Source organism: Centrocercus urophasianus, unplaced genomic scaffold, assembly GCF_019232065.1.
Source record: "Centrocercus urophasianus isolate 14NV4802_14NV808 unplaced genomic scaffold, USGS_Curo_1.0 seq_27, whole genome shotgun sequence".
Lineage (NCBI taxonomy): Eukaryota > Metazoa > Chordata > Aves > Galliformes > Phasianidae > Centrocercus > Centrocercus urophasianus.
In genome coordinates, this window is record NW_024884833.1 from 80,451 (window position 1) to 104,428 (window position 23,978).

The following is a 23,978-nucleotide window of genomic DNA, read 5'->3' on the forward strand; positions in this document are numbered from 1 at the left end:
CGCACGGCAGCGCCGCGCGCACATTGGTCCCAGCGGCGGCGCGGGGCGGGGCGGGGCGGCCGCGCGGTTCGCCGGGCACCACCCCTTCCTCCCTCCCACCGGCGCGTCCGCCACCGTCCCGGCGCCCCGCCCCGCCCCCTGCCCTTTGCCCCCTGCTGTCCCTGCGCTTCCTGTTCACAACCACGTGGGCGCGCCGGGCGGCGCGGGGCAGTGCGGTGGCATGGCGGGCGGCGGTGGTAGCGCGCAGTGCCTCAGCTTCGCGGGGTGCAACTTCCTACGGCAGCGGCTGGTGCTGTCCACGCTCAGCGGTCGGCCGCTGAAAATCCGCAAGATCCGCGCCAAAGAGGAGGACCCCGGTCTCCGCGGTGAGCGAGGCGCCGGCAGAGTCCCTAAGGGTGCGGGTGGAGAGAGTGGCGGAGCCGAGCGTCTGACCGGGCGCTGCCACGGAGGGCGAACCCACCCGCTGCTCGGCCCGCCGCTGAGGAGGGATCCGGACGGCGAGGGCCGGGTGTCGGCCGCGGGACGTGCCCGCTGCGTGCCCGAACGGGATCACTTGAGGGCACGGGTGAGGATCCCTGTCCTGGGAGTCCGCAGCCGTTTGGGGAGCCCCGCGGCAGGCAGCCCTTTGCTCCCATGCGGAGCCCTCGTCCCCAGAATGGATACTGGCGGTGCACGGGGGCACGATGGGGCGCGGAACGGCTGTGTTGTGAATTGCATTTGGGGTTGTGTTCAGTTGTGGGCGTTCCTCTTTGGTAGGTGTGTCAGCGTTTGGGCGTTGGTAATCCAACGTGCAGTTCACTCAGCTTGTTGTGACCGGAGCAGTGAAAGCCTTCTGAACTCCGAGGGCCTAATGTGCTCACGAGGATGCACTCCGGAAAAAGTCCTGTCGCTGCTGTGTGAACTTTCCCTCCATGATAACGGAAAGCAGGACCAGCACTGTGTGATATATTGACACACTGCAATTTCTGCAAATAGCTCTTTCCTTTCTTTACTGTATCCAAACAGCTTGAATAGAAAGAAGATGGATCACTGGTTGGGAAGCAACAGAGATCAGTATCAGGAAGTCCTGCCAGTCACTGACATGGGCATGTGCACTTGGTCCTTGAAACTGGCTGGGTTCTGAACTCTGCATAAATTCAAGCTCTCCTTTGTGTTAAGCCTATGCCAGCCCAGGATCTTGGAATACTTCAGTACAAGCACTCACTTAAGATATGCTTGTGCTTTCCCATGTCTTTCGGCAGGAACCTATACACACAGGAGAAACCAATTAGCACCACACAAACTTCTGTAATATAGACTGTAAGCAAAAAGAGAGAATCACAGAATGGCTCAGGTTTGAAGGGTCCTCAAGGATCATAAATCTCCAACCCCCCTGCTACATGCAGGGCCACCAACCTCCCCATTTAATACTAGACCAGGCTGCCCAGGGCCCCATTCGGTCTGGCCTTGAACATCTCCAGGGATGGGGCATCCACAACCTCTCTGGGCAGCCTGTTCCAGCACCTCACCACTCTCTCTGTAAAGAATTTCACTCTGACAGAGAACCTAAATCTTCCCTCCCTCAACTTAAAACTATTTTCCCCTGTCCTGCCGTTACCAACCCTTTCAAAGAGTTGATTCTCCTCCGTGTTCTCCCTTTAGGTGTTGAAAAGCTGCAGTGAGGTCACCCCGCAGCCTTCTTTTCTCCAGGCTGAACAAGCCCAGCTCCCTCAGCCTGTCTTCATAGGGGAGGTGTTCCAGCCCCTTGATCATCTTTGTGGCTCTCCTCTGGATCCTCTCCAACCGCTCCCTGTCTTTCTTGTACTGGGGGACATCAACTCCAGAGATGTGATGGGAAGAATTAAGTTTTTGTAGTCTTAGCACTGCCATTGATAGTTTTGAAAGTGGAAAACTAGAATATCTCCAGGTAGCTCGTGGTTCCCATGCTTCAGTAGTGCTTCACATCTGAATAGCAGTTCTAAACTATGTTACAGAGGATAGTGGGAAGCTGTCATTAGCTTGTTGTACTTGGGGTTTTACGTGGAGTTCTGTTGGCTAGGATTTGTACGTACATGCAAACATTCCCTTTATTGTAAGCAAAATGTAACTTGTCAACAGCTTTATCCTGGGCTTGGGTGATCAGATGCACCAGCTTCTATCATTTGCTCTCCATTTGCTTAATGCAAAGGAAAATGTTTAAGTCTGGTATGCTGAAGTTTCTTGCTGTTTTCAGGAGTAAATTTAAGTAACTGTAAGATTATTTCTTTGTTCTATTCCTCAGACTTTGAAGCATGTTTTATTCGCCTTATTGACAAAGTGACAAATGGCTCTAGGATTGAGATAAACCAAACAGGTGAGGTCTGTTTTCTCTTCTTCCTCTGTTGCAGTCTTCCAGGCTCTATTACTTGAAGTAAAAATTGCAGCTTGACAGGTATGTGTTTAGATAGCATTGACTCCATGAATTAGATGTTACTAAGCACAGAAGCTTTTTAGTAAAGAAATACATATAAGATCATGCATCTTCAGAGTGCAGTGCACTGAAGCTGAGGGTAGTATTTTGTTTAATATGTAGCATCTCCTAGCAGAGGAAAGTAACTGAACCAAGCCAGTACTTGCCAAGTCGTGTTCCTAAGAGGAGTTACAGTTACTTTGATCAAGAAGCATCCCATGTAGGAATCTCAGTTGTGTAGATTATGTGTAGATTTTCAGGACTGGTTTGTCAGTAAAGTGGATAATATGTCACTGGATATACTGAGACAGGTTTTCAACAGAGCATAATTTCATTCTATCTTCTTTAAAAGATTGTTGCTTTTAAAGATTGTTGTTTAAAAGATAGTTGCTTGTTTCAGCATTTTGGGGATAGTTAGAGTTTCTTAATTTTGGAGGAGGGCAGGAAGGAGGAGAAATGATGTACAAGACAGTCATCTGCCTTGACCCATTTATTTACTGTGGTCTTTGAAGTAGTGTGGTGGTAGTGCTGCCAGTTTTCTATAAAATCTGCTTTCCCTGGTTGTAAAGTGTCTTTATGCTGCAGTAATGGCTATCATGCTGACATTGCTTTAATTTTCTTTTTTTCCTCACTGGCTTCTTTCCCAGGTACTACCTTGTATTATCAGCCTGGTCTTCTATATGGGGGCTCACTGGAACATGACTGCAGCCCTAGCCGCAGTATTGGCTACTACTTAGAAAGTCTACTCTGTTTGGCACCCTTCATGAAACATCCACTGAAGATTGTCCTGAGGGGAGTAACAAATGATCGAGTAGATCCTTCGGTAAGTAATAAAATGTAAGTACTGGAGAAGGATTCTTTCTTTCTAAATAAAGATTAGGAAGAAGTCTATAAAGTATACTGTGTTTTTTTGTGATCTTTTACAGCATGCAGTATTACTGCATCTGCCAACAAGCTGTCTAGATAAAACTACTGAACTGTACTGAACTGTTCCATTTTTGCTCTCCACATTACATTCAATATTCCACTCTTTGACTTCTGTTCTATACTGCTTCTGTTTTCTCATTTGGAAACTCTCTAAATGTCATGTGAGGCCCTTCCACTAATTCACTTCTCCCACAGTTAGGGAAAAGTTTACATCCCATTACATACTGATCTGCTATTAAAAGAAGAAATTGTCTATAAAAGTTGGCTGTGACGAAGAAGGAATCTTCGATCCTTTTAGAATCATAGAATGGCTTATATTGGAAGGGATATTAAAGGTCATCTGATTCTAATTGCCCTGCCATGGGCAGGGTTGCCAACCACAGCCCCATCCAGCCTGGTTTTGAACACCAGAGACGAAGCATTCACAGCCTCTCTGGACAGCATCTTCCAGTGCCTCAACATCTTCTTAGGTAAAACATTTCTTCCTAATATCTAACCTAAATCTACCCTCTTACAGTGAAAGCCGTTCTACCTTGTCCTGTCACTATCAGACTGTGTAAAATGTTGGTCTACCTCTTTCTTATAAGTTCCCATTAAGCATTTGGAGGCTGCAGCGAGGTCTTTCTGCAGCCTTCTCTACTCCAGGCTGAACAAGCCCAATTTCCTCAACTTGTCTTCATAGGAGAGGTGCTCCAGCCCTTTGATCATCATCATGGAATTCCTCTGGACCCTCTTCACATCCCTTCTGTACTGGCGGTCCCAGATTTCCAGGTGGGGCCTTACCAGTGCAGCACATAGGAGCAGGATCGCTTCTCTCCCCATGTGGTCCCCCTGTCTTGATGAAGCCCAGGGTATTATGGGCCTTCTGGGCTGCAAGAGCATGCAGTTGGTGCATGTCCAGTTTTTTGTCCAAAAGACCTGCAAGTCCTCTGCAGGGCTGCTCTCAATGAGTTCTTCTCCCAGTCTGTACTTGTATCTGAGATTGCCTTGACCCAAGTACAACATTTTGCACTTGGCCTTGTTAACCTCAGTAGATTCTCACGTGCCCACTTCTCAAGCATGTGCAGGCCTGTCTGGATGGTATCCCTCCCCTCTATTGTGTCAGCTGCACCACTCAGCTTTATGTTGTGTGCAGACTTTTTAAGGATGCACTCAATCCCACTGTCTGCGTCATTGATGATAAAGATGTAGAGTGCTTTTCCCAAGATGGACCCTTGGAGGACATCATTTCTGATCCCATTCCACCTGGACATAGAGCCACTGATAACAACACTCTGGCTATGAGCATCCAACCAACTCTTTATCCACTAGTAGTCCAGCCTTCAAATCCACCTCTCTCTCCAATTTAGAGACAAGGATCTGGTGTGGGTCCATGTCAAAGGCTTTGCATAAGTCCAGATAGATGGCATCAGTTGCCCTTCCTTGGTCCACCAATGCCATCACTCCACTTAGAAGACCACTGGACTGGTCAAGCATGATCTGCCGTTGGTGAACCTACACTGGCTGTCTCAGATGTCATCTTCATCTTATATGTGTCCATGAGGATCTGCAGCGTTATCTTCCCAGACAGAAAGCTCACAGGTCTAGTTCTCTGCATCCTGCTTTTTCCCTTTCTTAAACATGAGAGTGGTGTTTCCCTTTTTCCAGTCACCAGGGACTTCGCTTAACAGCCATGATTTGTCAGATATGTTGGGGAGAGGATTGGCAACCACATAAGCCAGTTCCTTCAGAACCCTAGGATGCATGTCATCTGGCCCAGTACATTTGTACTCATCCAGTCTCTTCAGGTGATCTCAGACTTGCTCTGCTCTTACACTGGGAGGGATTTTGCTCCTCTGCTTTAGAAGCTCAGGGACATGAGAAGCATGAGAACCTTGACTTTCCATGAAAACTGAAGCAGAGAACTCATTAAGTATTTCAGCATTCTCTGTATCTGGGAAAGCTAGCAGTCCTGTTTCTTTTATCAGAGGGAGTACACTCGCCTTTGCCTGTTTCTTCTGCCTAACATATCTAATGAATCCTTTCTTGTTTTCACATTCCTTGCCAAGTTCAAGTCCATCTACACCTTGGCTTTCCTGCCTCCATCCCTACATATGTGGGCAGTATCCTTATATTCTTCCCAGGTCACCCATCTCTGCTTCCACTGCTTTTACTTTTTTCCCTCAGCCTTACCAGCAGGTCCTTGCTCTGCCATGCACTCATAGAAAGGTGTCCTTAAATGCTGCCAACTCTTTTCTGTTCCTTTGTTCCTAAGGACAGTTTCCAAGGGATCTCATCCAACACTTCCTTAAACGGCCTGAAGTTGAGTATCCTGATTCCACTCTTTGCCAGGCCCACATTCCTAAAGATCATGAACTTGACTAGGACATGGTTGCTGCATGCTGCCTTCAATCAAAACTTCTTTTGCAATTTCCTCCTTGTTGGTGACCACCAGGTCCAGTAATGCTTCACCTCTGTCCAGTATTTGAACCATGAAGTTCTCATTCTCCTGGATTCTCCTGGGCTGTTTGCAGCTAGCTCACTATGTTGTTTTCACAGTATTTATCTGGGTGGTTGAAATCAGGGTAAGATCTTGTGAGTGTGATGCTTCTTGCAGCTGAAGCAAAAAGGCCTCATCAGCAGGCTCGCATTGATCAAATGGCATTTAGTAGACCTGGAGCAACAGGTGCCCTTTATTGGTTCAGTCCCTGACTTTAACCTGACGCTCTCAACCTGTTCATGACTGTTTGTCAGGGGCAGCTCTTCGCAGTCTATTACTGAGGCTGTTATGTTGACTGCATCTTTTTCACCACAATGAAGAGATTTCTTTTCTTAAATAAGTCAGAGAGGAAGAGCAATCCAGTCTGAATGTTGCTTTCAATTAAGTTTGGATGCTCATCTAAGTCGCTGAGTTCTGATTGTGGGAATTAACCCAGAATAGGGAGGGTTAGAATAGAATATGTATATTAGAATATATAAAGTATATATATTAGAATAGAATAGGCACATTGGCCAACAATTAAACAACCTTACTTGAAAGGAGTGTCAGAACCAGAGCCAGTTAGTTTGTGCTTGAAAGGGGCTTACATCTGCCTAAGCTCAGGCACAGAATGATACTGGGGTTACAGCAACTAAATTCCATTAGTTTACAGTGTGTTTGCAGTAGATGTAAAATGCAGACTTGTGTGCTTTGCATTGTTATGCACGTTGCAGAGCACAACTAGTTAGTTTGGATCAGCTAACAAATAGCAGTAAATTGCTAAATGGTGATAATGGCTTGATAATGGCTCCTAAAACTGGTTGAAGTCTGGCTTATGTCTGTTTAAATTATCTGAATAAATTTCAAACTAAGTGCATGTTTGTCCTGGTTTCAGCTAGGACAGAGTTTATTTTCTTTGTAGTGGCTAGTATATATATACTATACTATATATACTAGTGCTGTATTTTGGATGCTGGAGAAAAATAACACTGATTACCCATCAGTGTGTTAGCTGTTGCAGAGCAGTATTTATACAGAGCCAAGGACTCTTCTTGTGCTGTTCAGTCAGTGAGGAGGCAGGCAATGCACAAGAATTTGGGAGGGGACACAACCAAGACAGCTGGCACAAACTGACCAAAGGAATATTCTATACTGTAAGATGAACAGTAAAACATGGGGGAATTGGCTAGCAGGGCGGTTATCGGGAGAGAGGAGCTACTACTGCCTAGGAACTGGCTGGGCATTGGCTGGCAGGTGGTGAGCATTTATGTTATATATCATTTATTTTATGTATTCTTTTATTATTTTCCCTTCCTTGTGTATCCTATTAAACTCCTTGTGTATCTCAGAGTAGTGAAGCACTGGAATATGTTGCACTGAGAGGTGGTGGCTGCTCCATCCATGGAGACATTCAAGGTCAGGCTGGATGGGACCCTGAACAACCCGATCTTGCTGTGGATGTCCCTGTTCATTGCAAGGGTGTTGGATTAGATTGCCATTAAACGTCCCAACTTAAATGGTTCTGTGACTCTGTGCTTCAGCTCATGAGATTTCTTTTTTCTTCCTCGTTCTCTTCCTTATCCCACTGAGGGAAAGTGTGTAAATCTGTGGTGCTGAGCTGCTTGCTGGTTAAAACAACACTAACTTAAAGTGTTTTTACAATGTATTTTGTACCTCCCACTTCTCTGTAGGTTGTTGAAACTAAACACGCAATTTTAAGTGGTACCTTAAATGATTTTGGTGCTTAAGTACCTGGAAACTTGATTTCAAATTTATTTGGGCTTTTTATTGTTCAGTAAGTAGAAGGTGCTTTGCAACTGGGTGAAAATGTATTTATGCTTTTCTCAAAATATTGGTCTCAGATTGGTCTATCCTTCTGCACTTTTTCCTCTTGTCCAAGGGGAAGAATGGAGGGAAAACCAGTGTTAATACTTTGTGACTAGTTTAAGATGAACAAGGCATTTTTCCTCTCATTCTTCATGTATGTGCCTCTTTAGTTCACATTCATAGATATGAAAGGCAAGGCACTTGCTCACCTGTGTTGGAGGTTATGTTGTCTGTTTGGTTGGATTTTGAAGTTTAGCTTAGTTTGTAAGAAGGATATTGTATTTTGTTAACATATGTCTATATTTTGAAGTTATGTTAACTCTGTAAGAGGCATCCTTGTCTACATCCGTCATCTGTGGGTAAATGGGCAAATTCAGATCTACACATATGACAACTTACATACAGATTTAAACATGATTGCTCATGTACTATCCATTTTGAGCTCAAAAAAATAAGGTGGTTCTGCCAGCCTCTCATCCCTATCTCCTGCTTTCAGCCATGCACTGTTGTTGATTCCAATGCTGCAGACACTTTTCAGAGCATTCGCTAAGCCAGTTCCCTAACTAACTGGCAAAATAGCTGACATTCCCTGCATCTTCTCAAGGAGGAATCCAGAAGTGAAGTGGGCAGTGAGAGAAGTGGAGTCTCTGCCTTATGGTAGCAGTGAGCAGTTAGGCTGACCCAGGGGCATTCTGAAATCTACTGTCATCCCTGAGCTCACTACTTTTACAGCTGTGAAGTTACTTTCAAAAATACTTGTTGGATGCAATAGCTGTGCTGTGGGTTTGAAGTCACTCTTTGCAGGACTTCCTTTGGTCAGAAGGACATAGGTAGCATGGTAATCTCCTGCAGCGGGGAGTGGAAGTGGTTGAGGGAAGAGGAAAGGTATTGCTGAAGAGTGGCTTGTGGAAGGAAAACTTTCAGCTGAGTTCATTGAGTCATAGATCAGGCTGGTTGGTGGGGTACAAGTATAGATTTGTTTGTTTGCATACACTGATATTCCACCCATGGCATGCAATGAAGAGCATTTTGGCAACTGGTTTCTGTAGTGATAATTGTGCAAACAGTGATCAGGAGGATACTATGGCTTCTGGAATACAGGATAATGTGCACTTGTGCAGGTTGGGAGTGGCAACATTAGTGTGATACTAATCAAAATGAGTGAGAGGGATAATGCTCTGTTAGGAAGAGATCTCCACATGGCTTCAGAATACTAGCCTGAACCATTCACTGGTAACTTGTGTTTAAATTACGTTTTTTTTCTGTGACCACAGGTGAGACTTGACCCTGAACAGTTTGTGGGACCATTTGTATGAGACTGACATGCATAGCTGATGTAGTTTTGAGTTTCTCTGTATAGACAGTACAGGGAGGGTGGGAGGGATATCTTTCTAAGGCCCCTTTTTGACAGGAGTGGTAGCAGCATGCAGCTCCTCACTCCTGTATTTCCATTTCCTTCTCTCCAGTGCTGTTACTGTGACAGATTCAGAATGCTACAGTTGGTTTGTCTGTAACTGTTCTTAATGGTTGAGTTTACAAACATTATGTCACGGGACTTTCCACAGAAATGACTTTTCTGATGGCTTGAGACTGGTATGTAAAGTTTGGGCTTGGGAATGATGAACTTCAGTGTTAATCAGAATTAAGCAGTTGTAATTCCAGGAAAGCAAAAGTTTTTCCTACTAACTCCTCTCACCTTTTTTTTTTTTTAATTTGCTGAACTCTGGTGCATTGCACACAATATAGGTCCAGTCACCAAATGTAATGTGTGTATGGTACGGGTAAACAGCTCTGCTGTTCTGTTCAGAGCTAATAACTATATAGGAAGGGAACAAGCACATACCAATATGTCTTTGTTTTTTGCACCTTCTGCTAGCTAAGGGATTCTGCATGTCACTAGAAGGTTTTTAAAGATTTTTTCTTTTAGTTACTGTCAACTTCTTTAAAGGAAAAGGTTCATCAACTAATGAACAAGCAATTTGGATGTAGCAACTTGTTGGCATTTGTGGTGTGGTATGCCCTCAGTTGTATGATGCTTTTGTTGTGGTACACCTTGGTATTGTGTTGTTTGCTGCAGAGATGGAATAACATCCTTCCAAGGGGAACTGAAAGGTAGTTTTATGATTGAGTGATAGGCAAGATCCTGGAAAATAGTGTTTTGAATCTCAGTTCTGCTGTTGTCTTCACTTTCAGTTAAGTAATCACCACTTCTGCATGATCTCATCCTTCTCTTAATCAGAATAGTCTTTTCCGCTATTCACATACTGCCAGTTATCTTCTCTGCTCAGGCTGTAAATCTGGAACAGAGATAGTCTGTTACTGTGCATTTGTACCTGATAGGTATCATGTCTGGACTTCTCTGGGGACAAAACACTGCAACAAGTCTTGAAACTTTTGGGAACAACCAAACCAGACTTAAGATTGAACCAGTTTTCAGCGTTTCCTTAACAGTCTTCTTCCAGGCAGTTTTAATCCAAAGAATTGCAAAAGTGGATATGGAGGAGAAGAAGGGAGTTTCCATCTATGCAGTAAAGCTTTTCTTTTTTCAATTGTATGTGCATTTTTAGAAGAGAAAGGGAGAAATATTTTTAACCTTACTCAAACCAGACTGGTATGTTGAAATTTAATCACCTGTGCCAGCAGTATTCACATGTGTTGATGGGTGTCCATATGCGTGTTATTAGAGGATTTTCCTTCAAAAGTCAAATCAGTGAAATTAGTGAATACTGCTGAGGGGCAGAATTAAGGTAGTAAGGGGCTGTACCATGTGCTTCTTAAATACATAAATCTCTGTTTTACAGATCTTTTATGAAGACATTAAAATACTGATACATACTTGATATCATTGAAAGCAACTCAAAATCTCTCTCAAGTATGGTGACCAGCAAAGTTTGGAAAATGAGAACTGTAGCAACTCGGGTGGCTCTAGCAGGTTGTTTTCAGTACTTTCACAGGGCTTGCACTGTCTGCAAAGCAGAGACGTGAAACTCAGGGGTCAACAATTCTTGCTGAAACCATGGAAAGAAGGATGCTTTATTTCTGCATCTTCACAGTGCTGTGTACAGTGAACCTGTTTCTTTCTCCACCTGAATTTTAGTTCCTCTTTGGTCATGCTGTCCTGGTCCTATCTTTCCCAAGTTTGTCTTGCATGATTTGCTATTGCTCTGCTTAAATCAGTTTTGTCACATTTAGTGCTAAAGTTTCAGTGGAAGAAAGACATCAGACAGTCATTGTGGTCTTAGTTTAGGGAAACAGAAGGAGCAGTGGCATGGAAAATCTAGCTGAGACCTAGTTCTAGTGAGTAGGTGGTTCCAAGGGAAGTGAATGATTTTTCATTCGCTTTAGAGTCTTCTAGTTACCTAGAAGCTTCTGTTTCCAGAAACAGATGAGAAGTTCTTGACAGAAGAGTAAGGTTGCTCCTTGCCAGTTCAAGGGGCTGCTCTGAAATATGCTCTTGGAATCATCATATATTTCAGTTGTCAGAATTTTTTCATAACAGCATAAGATTTTTTTTTTTTTTTTTTGTAACCACAGTCAGAGAAACAAGTGAGCAGTTCTAGCTGAACCATAACAGAAGTCAGACTAAGGAAGAAATCCTGAATAAGAAATTCCATCTCCATAGTGCTGTTGTAAATTTTGTAAGTAGTGAAATCTTGTGATAATTTAAGAGTAAATGAAGCTCTCTGCCTTCCTATGCCTGCCCAAAGAGTGCATACCACAGGGAAGCTTCATCCTTGTTAGATATCTCATATGACTTTTAAGTTACTGACTTATGTAATTTCAATAAAGGGTCTGCTTTTAAAACTGTGTGTTCTGTAGGTTGATGTCCTTAAGGCAACGGCTCTACCACTACTGAAAAAATTTGGAATTGATGGTGAAAGTCTGGAAATCAAGGTATGAGAGTATGTTTCTTTCTTTCTAAATGTACATGGGAACAATGCTTTCAGCTGCTTCATGGGACTATATGCTTGCTTCCCTCTTCTGTCTCTAGCAGATATCTGTTCCTATCTAAATAATATATATTATTATATAATAGTATTTGTCTTGTTCATGGTATGTCTCAAATAGCATAGTACACATATAATGTTTGAAGGTCTGTAGTAGAGTAGAGATGCAAAGGCTGTATGTAGAGAGGGTGACAAATGCAAGTGACCTTTCTGAGTCTTGGGGATCTTTGCAAATTAAAAAACCTTTCTGCTTTCTTGTTCCTGTTCACTTAATGTAATTTCTTCTTCTTTACTCCTGTTCTTCCTGCCCCCTGCTTAGGGCTAGGAGGTAATAATTCAATCTTTTGTCTCCTTTACCAGCAAAGGTACTGGATCTGATTTTGGTTAAGGTTTATTTCCCATTTGGAATATATAGTATATAGTAAAGAAATTTTTCTGTAAAGACTACTTTTTACAGACATAATAAATTTGTGTGTAGAATAGGCTCAAGAGTAGAAACTATAATGTTTCTAACTAGAAAAGACTTATTTAAAATGTATGAAAGCCTAGAATCCACTGTTAGTCTTTGCTCCCACAGTTTCTCCCCTCATCCTGCCAGTGGCCCAGGATCTGTTGCAACATTGCTGACACAGAATCATAGAATCACCAAGGTTGGAAAAGACCTAAAAGATCATCCAGTCCAACCATTCACCTATTCCCAGTAGTCCATTCCAGTGCCTGACCACCCTTTCTGAAAAGTAATACTTCCTCATGTCCAGCCTGAATCTCCCCTGCCGTAGCTTGAAACCATTCCCCCTGGTTCTATCACTAATGACACGAGAGAAGAGGCCGACCCCCAGCTCACTACAACCTCCCTTCAGGAAGTTATAGAGAGCCATGAGGTCTCCCCTGAGCCTCCTCTTCTCCAGGCTGAACATTCCCAGCTCCTTCAGCCTCTCCTCATATGGCCTGTGTTCCAGACCCCTCACCAGCTTTGTTGCCCTCCTTTGAACACGTTCCAGGGCCTCAATATCTTTCTTGCAGTGAGGGGCCCAAAACTGGACACAGTACTCGAGGTACGGCCTCACCAGTGCTGAATACAAGGGAACAATCACCTCTCTCCTCCTGCTTGCAGCAGTGTTTCTGATGCAAGCCAGGATGCCATTGGCCTTTTTGGCCACCTGGGCACACTGTCGGCTCATGTTCAGCCGAGCATCAATCAATACCCCCAGGTCCATTTCCTCTACGCAGTCCTCCAGCCACATCGCCCCAAGCCTGTAGCGTCGCCTGGGGTTGTTGTGGCCGAAGTGCAGGACCCGGCATTTGGCCTTGTTGAAACTCATCCCATTGGCTTCAGCCCAGCTCTCCAGCCTGTCCAGGTCCCTCTGTAGGGCCTCGCTACCCCCAGGCAGATCCACACTTCCAATTTGGTGTCATCTGTGAATTTACTGAGGGTGCACTCGATGCCCTCATCGAGGTCATCAATAAAGATATTGAAGAGGACAGGCCCCAGCACTGACCCCTGGGGAACACCGCTCACGACCGGTCGCCAGCTGGATTTGACTCCATTCACCACCACTCTCTGTGCCTGGCTCTCCAGCCAGCTCCTTACCCAGCCAAGAGTGTATCCATCCAAGCCTCGGGCTGCCGGCTTCTGCAGGAGAATGCTGTGGGAGACAGTGTCAAAGGCTTTGCTGAAGTCTAGGTAGACCACATCAACAGCCTTTCCCTCATCCACCAGATGGGTCACTAGATCATAGAAGGAGATCAGGTTGGTCAAACAGGACCTGCCCTTCATGAACCCATGCTGGCTAGGCCTGATCCCCTGGTCATCCCGCACATGCTGCATGGTCTCCCTCAAGACGATCTGCTCCATAACCTTCCCTGGCACCGAGGTCAGGCTAACAGGCCTGTAGTTCCCCGGATCCTCCTTATGACCCTTCTTGAAAATGGGAGTCACGTTGGCAAGCCTCCAGTCTTCTGGGACCTCACCAGTCAACAAGGAGCGCTGACAGATGATGGAAAGCGGCTCGGCTCTCACCTCCGCCAGTTCCCTCAGCATTCTCGGGTGGATCTCATCTGGCCCCATCGACTTGTGACAGTCCAGTTGGAGCAGTAGGTCTCTGACTGTTTCCTCCAGAATCACAGGGGGGTTAGTGTGCTCCCCAGCCGAGATTACCAGGTCAGAGAGAGGAGTATCCTGAGGATAACTGGTCTGACTTTTAAAGTCAGACGTAAAGAAGGCATTCAGAACCTCCACCTTTTCCTTATCCTCAGTGGTCACATTCCCAGCCTCATCCAGAAAAGAGTGGATATTCTCCTTGTCCTCCTCTTACTGTTAATGTATTTATAAAAGAGTTTCTTATTCCTTTTCATCCCAGCAGCCAGGTTAAATTCAAGCTGGGCTTTTGCCTTTCTGATTTCACCTCTACACATCCTAACAACTTCCTTGTATTCATTCTGAGTGGCCTGTCCCTCTTTCCACAGGCGGTAGATTCTCTTTTTCTCCCGGAGCCTCAAGAATAGCTCCCTATTCATCCACACCTGTCTTCTTCCCATTTTGCATCTCAGGGGGACTGCCTACTCCTGTGCCCTTAAGACTTCCTCCTTGAAGAGCAACCAGCTCTCTTGGACCCCTTTAATCGCTAAGACTGAATGCCAGGGGACTCCTCCTATTAGTCTCTTGAACAATTCAAAGTCCACCCTCCTGAAGTCCAAGGTAGCAGTTTTACTATTCCCCCTCCAGGCTCCACTATGAATCGAGACATCATCAGGCTCTGCCTGGATGGTGTGACAGCAGTCCTGGTCTCCAGTTCCCAGCTGTCATATCTATCTAGTCTCTGTCCCTGGGAGTGTTCCCAGTGCTCAGAGTTGGGACTGCCCCCTGGTCTGCCCTGCTTCTTGGGTGGAACGTTGGGATCAGCATGGGATGGAGAGGCTTTCAAAAAAGAAGGGAATTTGTTCATTTTGATTCCCACGTAAGCATGTTAAGCAACAAAAAGATAACACTTTCTTCAGCAGTGAGATAGATATTTAATGGTAGTGAACTAGTGTTGCCTCCCTGGTAAATATTGTAGGGTTTTGGGTTTTTTTTGCCTGATTGTCTTTGTTTTTGGTAGTGGTATATTTTTTTTTTTTTGCTGGAAATCCATGCCTACTGCATTTGAAATGAGAGAAACAAGGGGGTGGGGAGCGGGGAGAAGTAAAAGAAACCATTTGTTGCTTATAGGTTTGGTGGAAAAAAATCTGTTTCTGGCTTTAGGATGTCTTTTTCTTACTTGTGTTTACTTACTGATAATGACAACATTATATTTTAAGTGAAATTAAATCTATTATGTCTGATTGAATATATGGATGCCTACCTGTACGACCTGGTCATGGAACCTGCTTTGGCAGGGGGGTTGGACTCGATCTCTGGAGGTCCCTTCCAACCCCTACAATTCTGTGATTCTGTGATATATTCTTTGTGTTCTTTGCAACCTGTTTTCTTATTATTTTCAGATCAGCCGGAGAGGAATGCCTCCAAAAGGAGGTGGGGAGATATTATTTGCTTGCCCAGTGAGAAAGGTCTTGCAGCCTGTTCAGTTCACTGACCCAGGCAAAATCAAGCGCATCAGAGGAACTGCGTATCCTTCCCTTATATTCCTTTTAAACAAGTGCTTTTAAGGGAAAAAAGTAAGTCACCTAATTTGAAATCCCAACATCATACCTGTGTTGCTGAGTATACATGCAGATAACACAGGGCCGCTTTTCATGGAGTGAGAACACAGATTCCACCAGCATGTCTCAAAAGCACTGTGTTCAGAACACTGTTGTTCAAAATGTATCAGTAAACAAGTAAATGAAAAGTGCTGTTATATTTTAGATCTAAAATATTTTCAATAGCAAGAAATTCCTTCTTGTATGTAGCACTACTAATAGGAATGTTACCTTGTCGTAATCCAGTAGGAACAAATGTAGTTTTGCTATACATTGAATATTTGGCATCTTGGTTGTTAATGAGCAGAGTGCAGAGCGTTGAATGGGAAGCATAAAATAATTTGTTTTACACCTCACTGCACATACATGAACTGATCTTTTTGTTGGCTTACCAGAAGCAATTTGATAGCTCTTTGCCTGCAACAATGCCATTGGAGTGGGAAGTAGTGAGGGATTTACTCCCTCTCAAAGAAAAGGGCATAATATGTAATATTTTTTCTGTTGTCCTCTATTTTTGGCTTGTTACCTCTATGGTATATGTTATGAACCTACTCTTATAATAAGAAGATGCAGAAATCCCTTATAGGCAGCATATACTAAATGTTCTAATTGATGAGCTTCAGCTCTCTTGAGCATTGTCCAGCTTGTAGTTTGAATGTAGTCTAGATTTGATCACTCACAAGAAAAGCAGGAATTGGGGCTGGTTTCCTGCTCTAGACACATTTCTGCTTTTATCTTATGTCATGCTGTGTAATCAATAGATACCAAGATGTTATAATCACAATATAATTGTATAATCAACAGATATCAAGATGTTATAATCACAATATAATCAAGAGAGTTAGGCAAAGTAGACAGCGATCACAGAAAGAGAATAGGTGGAAGAGCTTACCCTTGGGCTGAGCTCACCACAAAACACCAAGAGAGGTGATCTCCAGAAGAGATCCTTCCCCTCTGGTAGCCAGCTCTTAAATAGGTCTAGGAGAAGTGGAGCCAGGCTCCACCCCTTCCGGCAGCACAGGTGAATTGCCTTCACCTGTGCTCCTCTGGCTGACTCATGGCTCGCCTCAGGTGATCAATCAGAGGTTCAGGCCGTGACTCAGCAGTTCCCATACACATGCTGTCATAGATGTATGCAAGAATGGGATGCTTTGACTTCTATTCCAACTGCATATTTGGATGAGTGCACCACTGCCAAGTGAGAGCAGCTTTACTGTGTGCATGAGCTGTAGAAGAAGAAAGGATGCAACTCAGAGTGCTTGTAGTGGCTGTTTTCATGGTTTTCCATGAAGAAAGTCATTCTATTTTGTCCTCTTCAGCTCTATAATATATAGTTCTGTCCTCTGTTTCTATGTGAAAGGGGAAGCAGTGGCTTTGTGACATCTTTCCAGCTTGACTGTAAAACACAATACTACCCTGTGCCACTTTCAGTGGATTTGGTTATTGTATGTGAACAACTGGATTTTTTTTCTCAGAGGTAAAAGTTTGCCTAGTAAGGTAAAAGTTTGCCTAGTAAGTCAAGTGTAAAGAACCAACAGAAGACATTTTCTGACTTTCTAGAATGTGCCATCAGCAAGTATGATATCCTGTCCTCTCAGCAGAATAGTCCTGCTTCACTGACATATGGGTTTACCCATCCTGCTTTATTGCAGACTTGCCTACAGCCTTGGGGCCAGTGCACCTGTAAACTTAGCAGGAATAAAAGGAAGCCTGAAAAGGACCCCCAGTGGGTAGTTGTTGTCATTGATTCCTCATTTCCTGCTGTTTGCTGTTTTGAGACTTGGACCTTCAGACAAGTGCATTCACTGCCCTCCATCCCTTCTCCAATACTGTGGGCTGACACTGGAACTCCTCAAAACAGACTTTTGAAATAGAGCGGTGATAAGTCTTTTTTTGGGGGATGTGACACCAAGTGAGAAGTGATCCTATTTTAGCCTGATCACTAAGTGATCATTCAAGCAAGTAGAAAACAAAATGCTTAGAAACAGAAGTCCTTGGATCTTTCACGTGTGCTTTTTTGATCCTTCAAGACGCTTCTGAACAGATCTGTTTACTTACTGCTGGGGATCTTGTGTTGCAATAACTTCTTATAATCATATAAAACGTTGAGTGCACTAACTTCAGAATGATGAGTTCTCTTTATTGTTTACCAGTTTCACCCTTAAGATCTTGAAGTTTTTCATCTGCCTACTCCACAACAGCAGACAATAGAAATTTGTAGAAGATAAAGTTCCCCTCAGGTAGCAGGATAATGGTTTCTCTGTGTTGCCAGGTGTAACTATAAACAGGTGGCTGCTTAAATGCAGAGCATGAGTGTATTAGTTGAGATGGAATTTTGAGTACAGATGTTCTTAGCTGTTTGAATATCTCTTGAGAAAACTACTGAAGTAGCACCTGAGTAAAAGGGCACAAAGGATGTGCAGAAAGATGATGATTTCTTCCTTGGAATGGTTATCTTGGAATGCTGAGGGACTAGAGCACTAGAGACTTTAAATTCATCAAAGCATTGCAAAAGAGCAGGAGACAGCAAAGTTTTAGCCTTCTAAATTTTTTTTCTTTTGTAAAACTTTTGTTTTATTTTCAGTTCTCCAATTTCTCCCACTTTAAGGTGGAAGGAAAGGATTTCTTGCTATTAGTTCAGAATAATTTTGCCCACCAACATCTTTTCCTAGGATATGAAAAGCAGACTATCCAGGATGATAGAATAGCAAGATAAAATTATTGAAGGACATCTCTAAGTCCACTTTTTACCTCGCAGTAATAGTCGGTGTTTCTGTAACTCAATATATATCTCAGTAACTCAAGATATATCAGTGAAAAGACTGTAGAAAGCGCTTAAGTACATGATCTGTATGTACAGTCTTTGCTGGGAAAATGAGCTTACATTCATGGATGGATTATCCTGTTTGACCAATCTAGTTGCCTTTTATGGTGGTATAACTGCATCATTGGACAAGGGAAGAGCCACTGCTGCCATCTATCTGGACTTCATTAATGTCTTTGACACAGTGCCCCACAACATCTTTCTCTTCAAATTGGAAAGATATGGATTTCATGGGCAGACTGTTCAATGGGCAAAGAACTGGCTCCAGGATCAAATCCAGAGAGTGGTGGTCAAACGCAATGTTTGGATGGAGATCAGTGACAAGAGGTGTCTCACACAGATCAGTGCTGGGACTGATACTCTTTAATGCTTTATCAGTGACATTGACAGTGAGGTTGAGTGCACCTCACTCTGAGTCTCTGAGTCTCTGAGCAATCTAACCTAGCAGTACATGTCCTTGTTCACTGCAGGGAAGTTGGACTACATGACCTTTAAAGGTTCCTTCCAACTCTTAAGGATTCTACGTGTAGGACAAAACTACATTTTTTGAAAGAATGCATTGGGACTTCTTGACTATTTTTGCCAGTCTCTTAATTATTTTTCATTATCACAGTTCCTTAGCTCAGAAATACAGATATTCTGTCAGAGTGTCTCCACAGATGGCAAACAGAATGGTGGAATCTGCAAGGAGTGTCCTGAATAAATTCCTCCCAGATATTTATATCTACACAGACCATATGAAAGGGGTCAGCTCTGGAAAGTGAGTACCCAGTATTTACAGGAACAAGAAATGTAGGTGTATATATTTTTTTGCCTGCTAGCGTATTCTGATCTGTAATTTTACTGAGCTGTAAGCCATTATTTTCTATTTCTGACATTAAATAAATATTCCGTATAGAAAAAAAAAAAAAAAAAAAAAGGAATGAATCACTATTTTTACTCAATGCTGTGATAGAAATACTGTATTTTTCTTAAACTAACAATGTAATTTATCATTACTGCCACTAAAGGTAACCTGAGCTCTATTCTGTTTTAAGCCTGTTTACAGAATCACAGAAGTGAGTGCAGAATGCACTGATGTGATATGAAAACTAATGTTTGAATTTTACTCTAGACTATCTGATGGAAATGGTAGTACTAAGGTTGGAACCTGAATGTTTTCTAAACTATGTTATTCTCTGCTTTACTGTGACATAAACAGCTGTTCTCTCAACAGCATACTAATGTTTCAAATTTCCTTAGAGATTTGCTGGCCAGCAGAACACAGAAGTGATGCTCATGATTCAGACAATTTTATTGACATTAGCCAGTAACACTATCTGCTTGTCACTTCTTTGAGATTGGGATAATTAATTTGTATGTCATCTTCCTGTATATTCAGTTCCCAGCGTGCATGTTTTTTTTTTATTGTTTCTGTTCTTGGAAATACCATCTTTGAGATAACTTGTTAGCTTCATGAGTCTACACATCTGAAAATTGTTAACTAATTCTAGAGTGTCTTTCCTGATTTCTCTATCATATTTAATATTCCATGTTAGTAAGTCTTGTTGGTGCAGATAGTTAACAATAATGAAAATTTTGAAACCTTTTTTTCTGAAGGTGTAAGTTTTTGTTGTTGTTGTGGTTTTGGCTTGTGTGATTGTTTTTTTCATATCTACCAATACTGTGGAAAATTCAGGTGAATTAAGGCAGCACCAATGTATTTTCTGCTTCCATGATTAGCCTGTGTAGAAAAATAAATAATCGCATGGGAAGAAAAGGTGAGTTCCCCTTTTCACACTGCTGGTGCATGTTAATCTCTACTGCTGCTTTACTACCATATTCAGCATAAGTATGGTGCCAGCACAGTCCCATTTTGGCAAAGCTTTTTGTCTTACTAGCTTCCTGTTGCTTCTACATGTGTAGACAGGATAAGGAAGGAAAGCAATGCATCTAATTTCCATTGCGGTCTCTGTTCAATGAAGAGTTAAAACAGCGAGGACTATTTCAGCACACATTTGCCCAGGCTAGACAAAGCCCTGATTTCTGAATGTAGGGTGTTGTACCCCGTCCCTCGCACAGTGCCAAAGCTTCAGGAAGTAGATTTGAGCATTTTCTGACATCTGTGATGTCTCTCTGAACAAAAACTTTCTGAATTTTCTGAATTTACAACAGAGTGTTCATCTTTGCAGATGTTTCCTAACACTGTTTGCACATGCACAAGACACTAGCTGATTTTGTTTTGGCAGTTTGTCACATGCTACTGAAGGCTAACAAATCTGCCACGGGATATAGTTATTATTACTGTCCAAATTATAGCCCCTAAGAAGCAACATCTTTTGACTCTTGGTATCTAAATCTTTCTTTCAGAGGAAAGGAGGAAGAGAAAAACATCTTTAGCATAACTTCTGTGTTGCTGAGCAAGTACCAGTAGTTAAATATGGGTGGGAACCTCCAGTATCTGTTCATTCCCTTCCTACTTAAATTCATCTGGCAGAACTGTTCTTTTCTGACACTGGGACAGTTTGTCTGTACTGGTATTTAGGCTTTGTTTTTGTGGTTTGTTGATATTGGTGATGTTCCTTACCATTTTGGGTGAATGGAGTTTTTTTTATTAAAAAGTTTGGGTATCGGAGGCAGTATGAGTCCATAACTGTGGGAAATGTTGTATGTAGAGAAAAGTCAACCTTATTTTGAATGGCTAGCTGTTGGTGTTCTTCCAGAACATAAAAATACAAGGATCTTACACTACTTTTTTTTCTAGTTATAACTTTCTGACTTCTCAGCTGTACACTACCATCTGTTACTTTCTTTTAGCAAAAGTATTTTTTAACACTGATAAAAGCATTTTTTTAGGATGCTAAGCTCTGAGAAAAATGCATAGGTTGCTCCAAAGTGATGCCTCCTATTTATTTACAAGGAAACTGCAATAGATACAAAGAGCACAATAACACTATTTGACAGAGCAGATTCTCAGCTACAAAGCAGTAGTTTGCAACGTAGTCACTACCATTAACCAGCTTATGCAGTTTATTTGATCAGTGCATTTCATTTTGTGGTATGACGGCTGTGCATGGGCATCCAGAATGTGACTTGTCTTTCATACCGCTGTCACCACTGCCAGTTGGAACTGGATGAGCTACAAGGTCCATTCCAAACCAAGCAATTCTGTGATTCTATGTTTCTATGAAATGCAAGTATTGTAATTTATTTTTTTTTTAATTCACTGGTACTGTAGCTATTCTTTCTGTATATTGAAGCTTCCATGCTAAAAGGTGGATCGCTAAAGAAAGTTAGTTTTGTACTTGAATCTTACAGAGAAGAAACTTAAGGTACTTCAGAAAATTTCAAAGATTAATTAGTAAATGAGATTATTTTTTTTTTTTAATAGAAAGTTTTTAATAGAAAATGCTATTTCTGCATTGGCTTTAATTTCTTTCTTTTTCTTTCTTTTCTTTTTTTTTTTTTTTTAAGAGTTTGAGCCAGAAATATCCAGCACAGTCTATCTGGGACTAGTGATACTAGATTTAGCTTTTAGATACTGTTGATGTTTTTTCCAAGGCAGATGAAAAGTCTAGAATGGGAATTTTGTCAGCAAGTTCAGATTCCCCATAATGTCCAATGAGTGGAGCTCTTCGCAACTTGAGGACAACCTTGATATTTCTTCTTGGTTTGTTATTTAATTTCGTTGTTATATCCAATGTGTTTTTCTTTCAGATCTCCAGGTTTTGGCATATGCCTTATTGCAGAAACCATCAATGGCACTATTCTCAGTGCTGAGTTAGCCTCAAACCCTCAGGGCCAGGGAGCAGCTGTGCTTCCTGAGGAACTTGGACAGAATTGTGCTAAGCTGTTGCTTGAGGAGATATACAGGGTAAGTGGCCAACGTGTTTTGCATGTACAGCTGAAAGGGAAGAAGGCAGTTATATATTGCTGAAGGAATAGGTGATTTCAGGATTCGCTCAGGCTGAGATCCAGGCAGAAAAATCTTCCAATGGTGCCAATGCATTCTCAATACCAGTGGGAGTGCTTTATAAATGGTTCATTTAATGATATAATGACTTACTCTGTCATGTTATTTCCTGTGTCCCATGTTATTTTACTGTGGATCATAGCAGAAAAAAATTTTGTTTTCATTGCCTTCTGTTTGCAATAGAATTCAGTTTGCTTCGTGTGGTTTTTTTCACTTTTAACCATAGAAGAGAGCTATTGAGCTAGTGGTGGAATTGAAGCATTGTGAGTGGGAGAAAATGTGAGAAAGAGGAAGGAAAGGGGGGGAAAAAAGCAGCTGGTTTCAATGCTGGCCATTTTATTGCAGCAATAACAAAGTTCAAATGTACTGAGGTCTGTTTGTGATATAAGGAACAGAATGGTTTGTTGAAACTAAGATAGTATTGGCTTAGGAGTCTTATCTGCATCACAGTTTCCCACAGCATGATTTTTTTTATTACAGTGTTTGTTTTCATCTGTGGCAAGACTTCTAGTGGATGCCTGGCACTCAGTCAGAATTAGCAATTAGTGAGTTTCTGATCCAATAAAGAACATATCTGCTTTTGTTGTGTATTGCCATAGATGTCAAAGTAAGCAGCTGTTGGTACCGACAAACCAGATATAGTTTTTAGGAGGCAGCCATCTGCAAATGGTACCCCAAAAAAATTGCTCTGAACTAGAATAAAGAGATAGGGCCTTACAAAGTATTAAAAATGCCATTAGTGTGATTCTGTTTTAGGTAGTGTAGTCAATTAGGAAAAGGTGTTTGAGGTACAAACAGGGTCAGGCAGGTCTTTGCACAGTGAAGTGATGGGGCATGAGGTTTCTGTGTCCTTGAAAATTAGATTCTCAGTGAATGAGGTTAGCTGTGCCTTGCTATGGAACAGTTGGCATTCTGAGAGGCTCTATGCTGTATGGGCCATTACAGAAGTAAGTGACAACTGCTGAACAGTTTGTGGACTGTTTGTTGTCCTCCACTGCAGCATCTCATGGTGAAAAAGTTCTCTTCTGTTATCCTTTAAGGGCTATTGTACTGCTTATCTACTGGACTGTTTAGATCCTACTCAGTACTCATGAAATCCCTGCTGCCTGTCATAAGCAATATTGTGGGGTTCATTTTGTAATTTTCAAAATATAACTTGAACTTATGACTTTGTGTATGATACACACTCTAACAGAGTATTAGCCAGGAATTAGAAAAATTGGGATTGCTCATTCATTTTATTCTATTTTCTTTTTTTTTTTCCAAGCTTGGGTCAGTTTGATCCAGTGTTGACCCCACTCATTGCAAAGTGTGCTGTGTTTGCTTGTTTTAGGATACTGTTTGGGGATTTCTTTCTTTTGTTTGCTTTGTTTTGCGTAGATAGCGTATGGTAAAACAGTGAAGTTGGGAGGAAAATGCATTGGAGAACAGGCTGCTGTGAACAGGCAGTCCTTAAGTCCCGTTCTCTTTGCATTGGTACTCTGAATGCTTGAGGGAAAACTGCTCTCCCTTTCTTTGCTTAGATTGCATGTGAACTGAATGAGACTGTTGCTCCAGCTGTGTCTTTGCCTGTAGACACTCTGGGGGCTAGAAGGCTTATCAGAAAAGGGCATCCCAGTAGTAATGAAGATGATTCTCTGCAGAGGATTTTAGTTGTCAGAATCACCCACAAAACTGTTGGAATACAGTCCTGCTTAAAAGGGCTCAGAGGCATCTCTTAATGTGCTTGCTTAATGCTTGCTATTATGTGAGCTTTACCATGTTGGAAACCTAAGGACTTGAGCTTTGCTATGTGAAGTGCTAAATTGCTCCTTTTGCTAAGCATTAAAAAAGAAGTTGAGAAGGGCATATATGATTCTTGCTTTTGTAATATACCTTTGTAGATGAAAGGATTTCAGAGCCAATTGACTAACAGTAAGTGGCACATTGTTAATTAC

At 42.4% G+C, this 23,978-nt stretch overlaps 1 protein-coding gene across 3 annotated transcripts in view; it reads left to right on the top strand.

Moving 5' to 3' along the window:
- The first annotated feature begins 200 nt into the window (after positions 1-200).
- Positions 201-23,978, top strand: part of RCL1 (RNA terminal phosphate cyclase like 1) — a 36,821-nt gene continuing 13,043 nt past the window's right edge. For all 3 annotated transcript variants that reach the window (XR_006170281.1, XR_006170282.1, XM_042826812.1), the window contains exons 1-7: positions 201-365; positions 2,261-2,332; positions 3,076-3,251; positions 11,460-11,534; positions 15,068-15,192; positions 18,724-18,849; positions 21,786-21,942. Coding sequence is in view for 1 of the 3 variants with exons in the window: in XM_042826812.1 (XP_042682746.1) it covers positions 221-365; positions 2,261-2,332; positions 3,076-3,251; positions 11,460-11,534; positions 15,068-15,192; positions 18,724-18,849; positions 21,786-21,942 (876 nt within the window). In the remaining 2 variants the exon portion in view is untranslated. The remainder of the gene's footprint in view (positions 366-2,260; positions 2,333-3,075; positions 3,252-11,459; positions 11,535-15,067; positions 15,193-18,723; positions 18,850-21,785; positions 21,943-23,978) is intronic.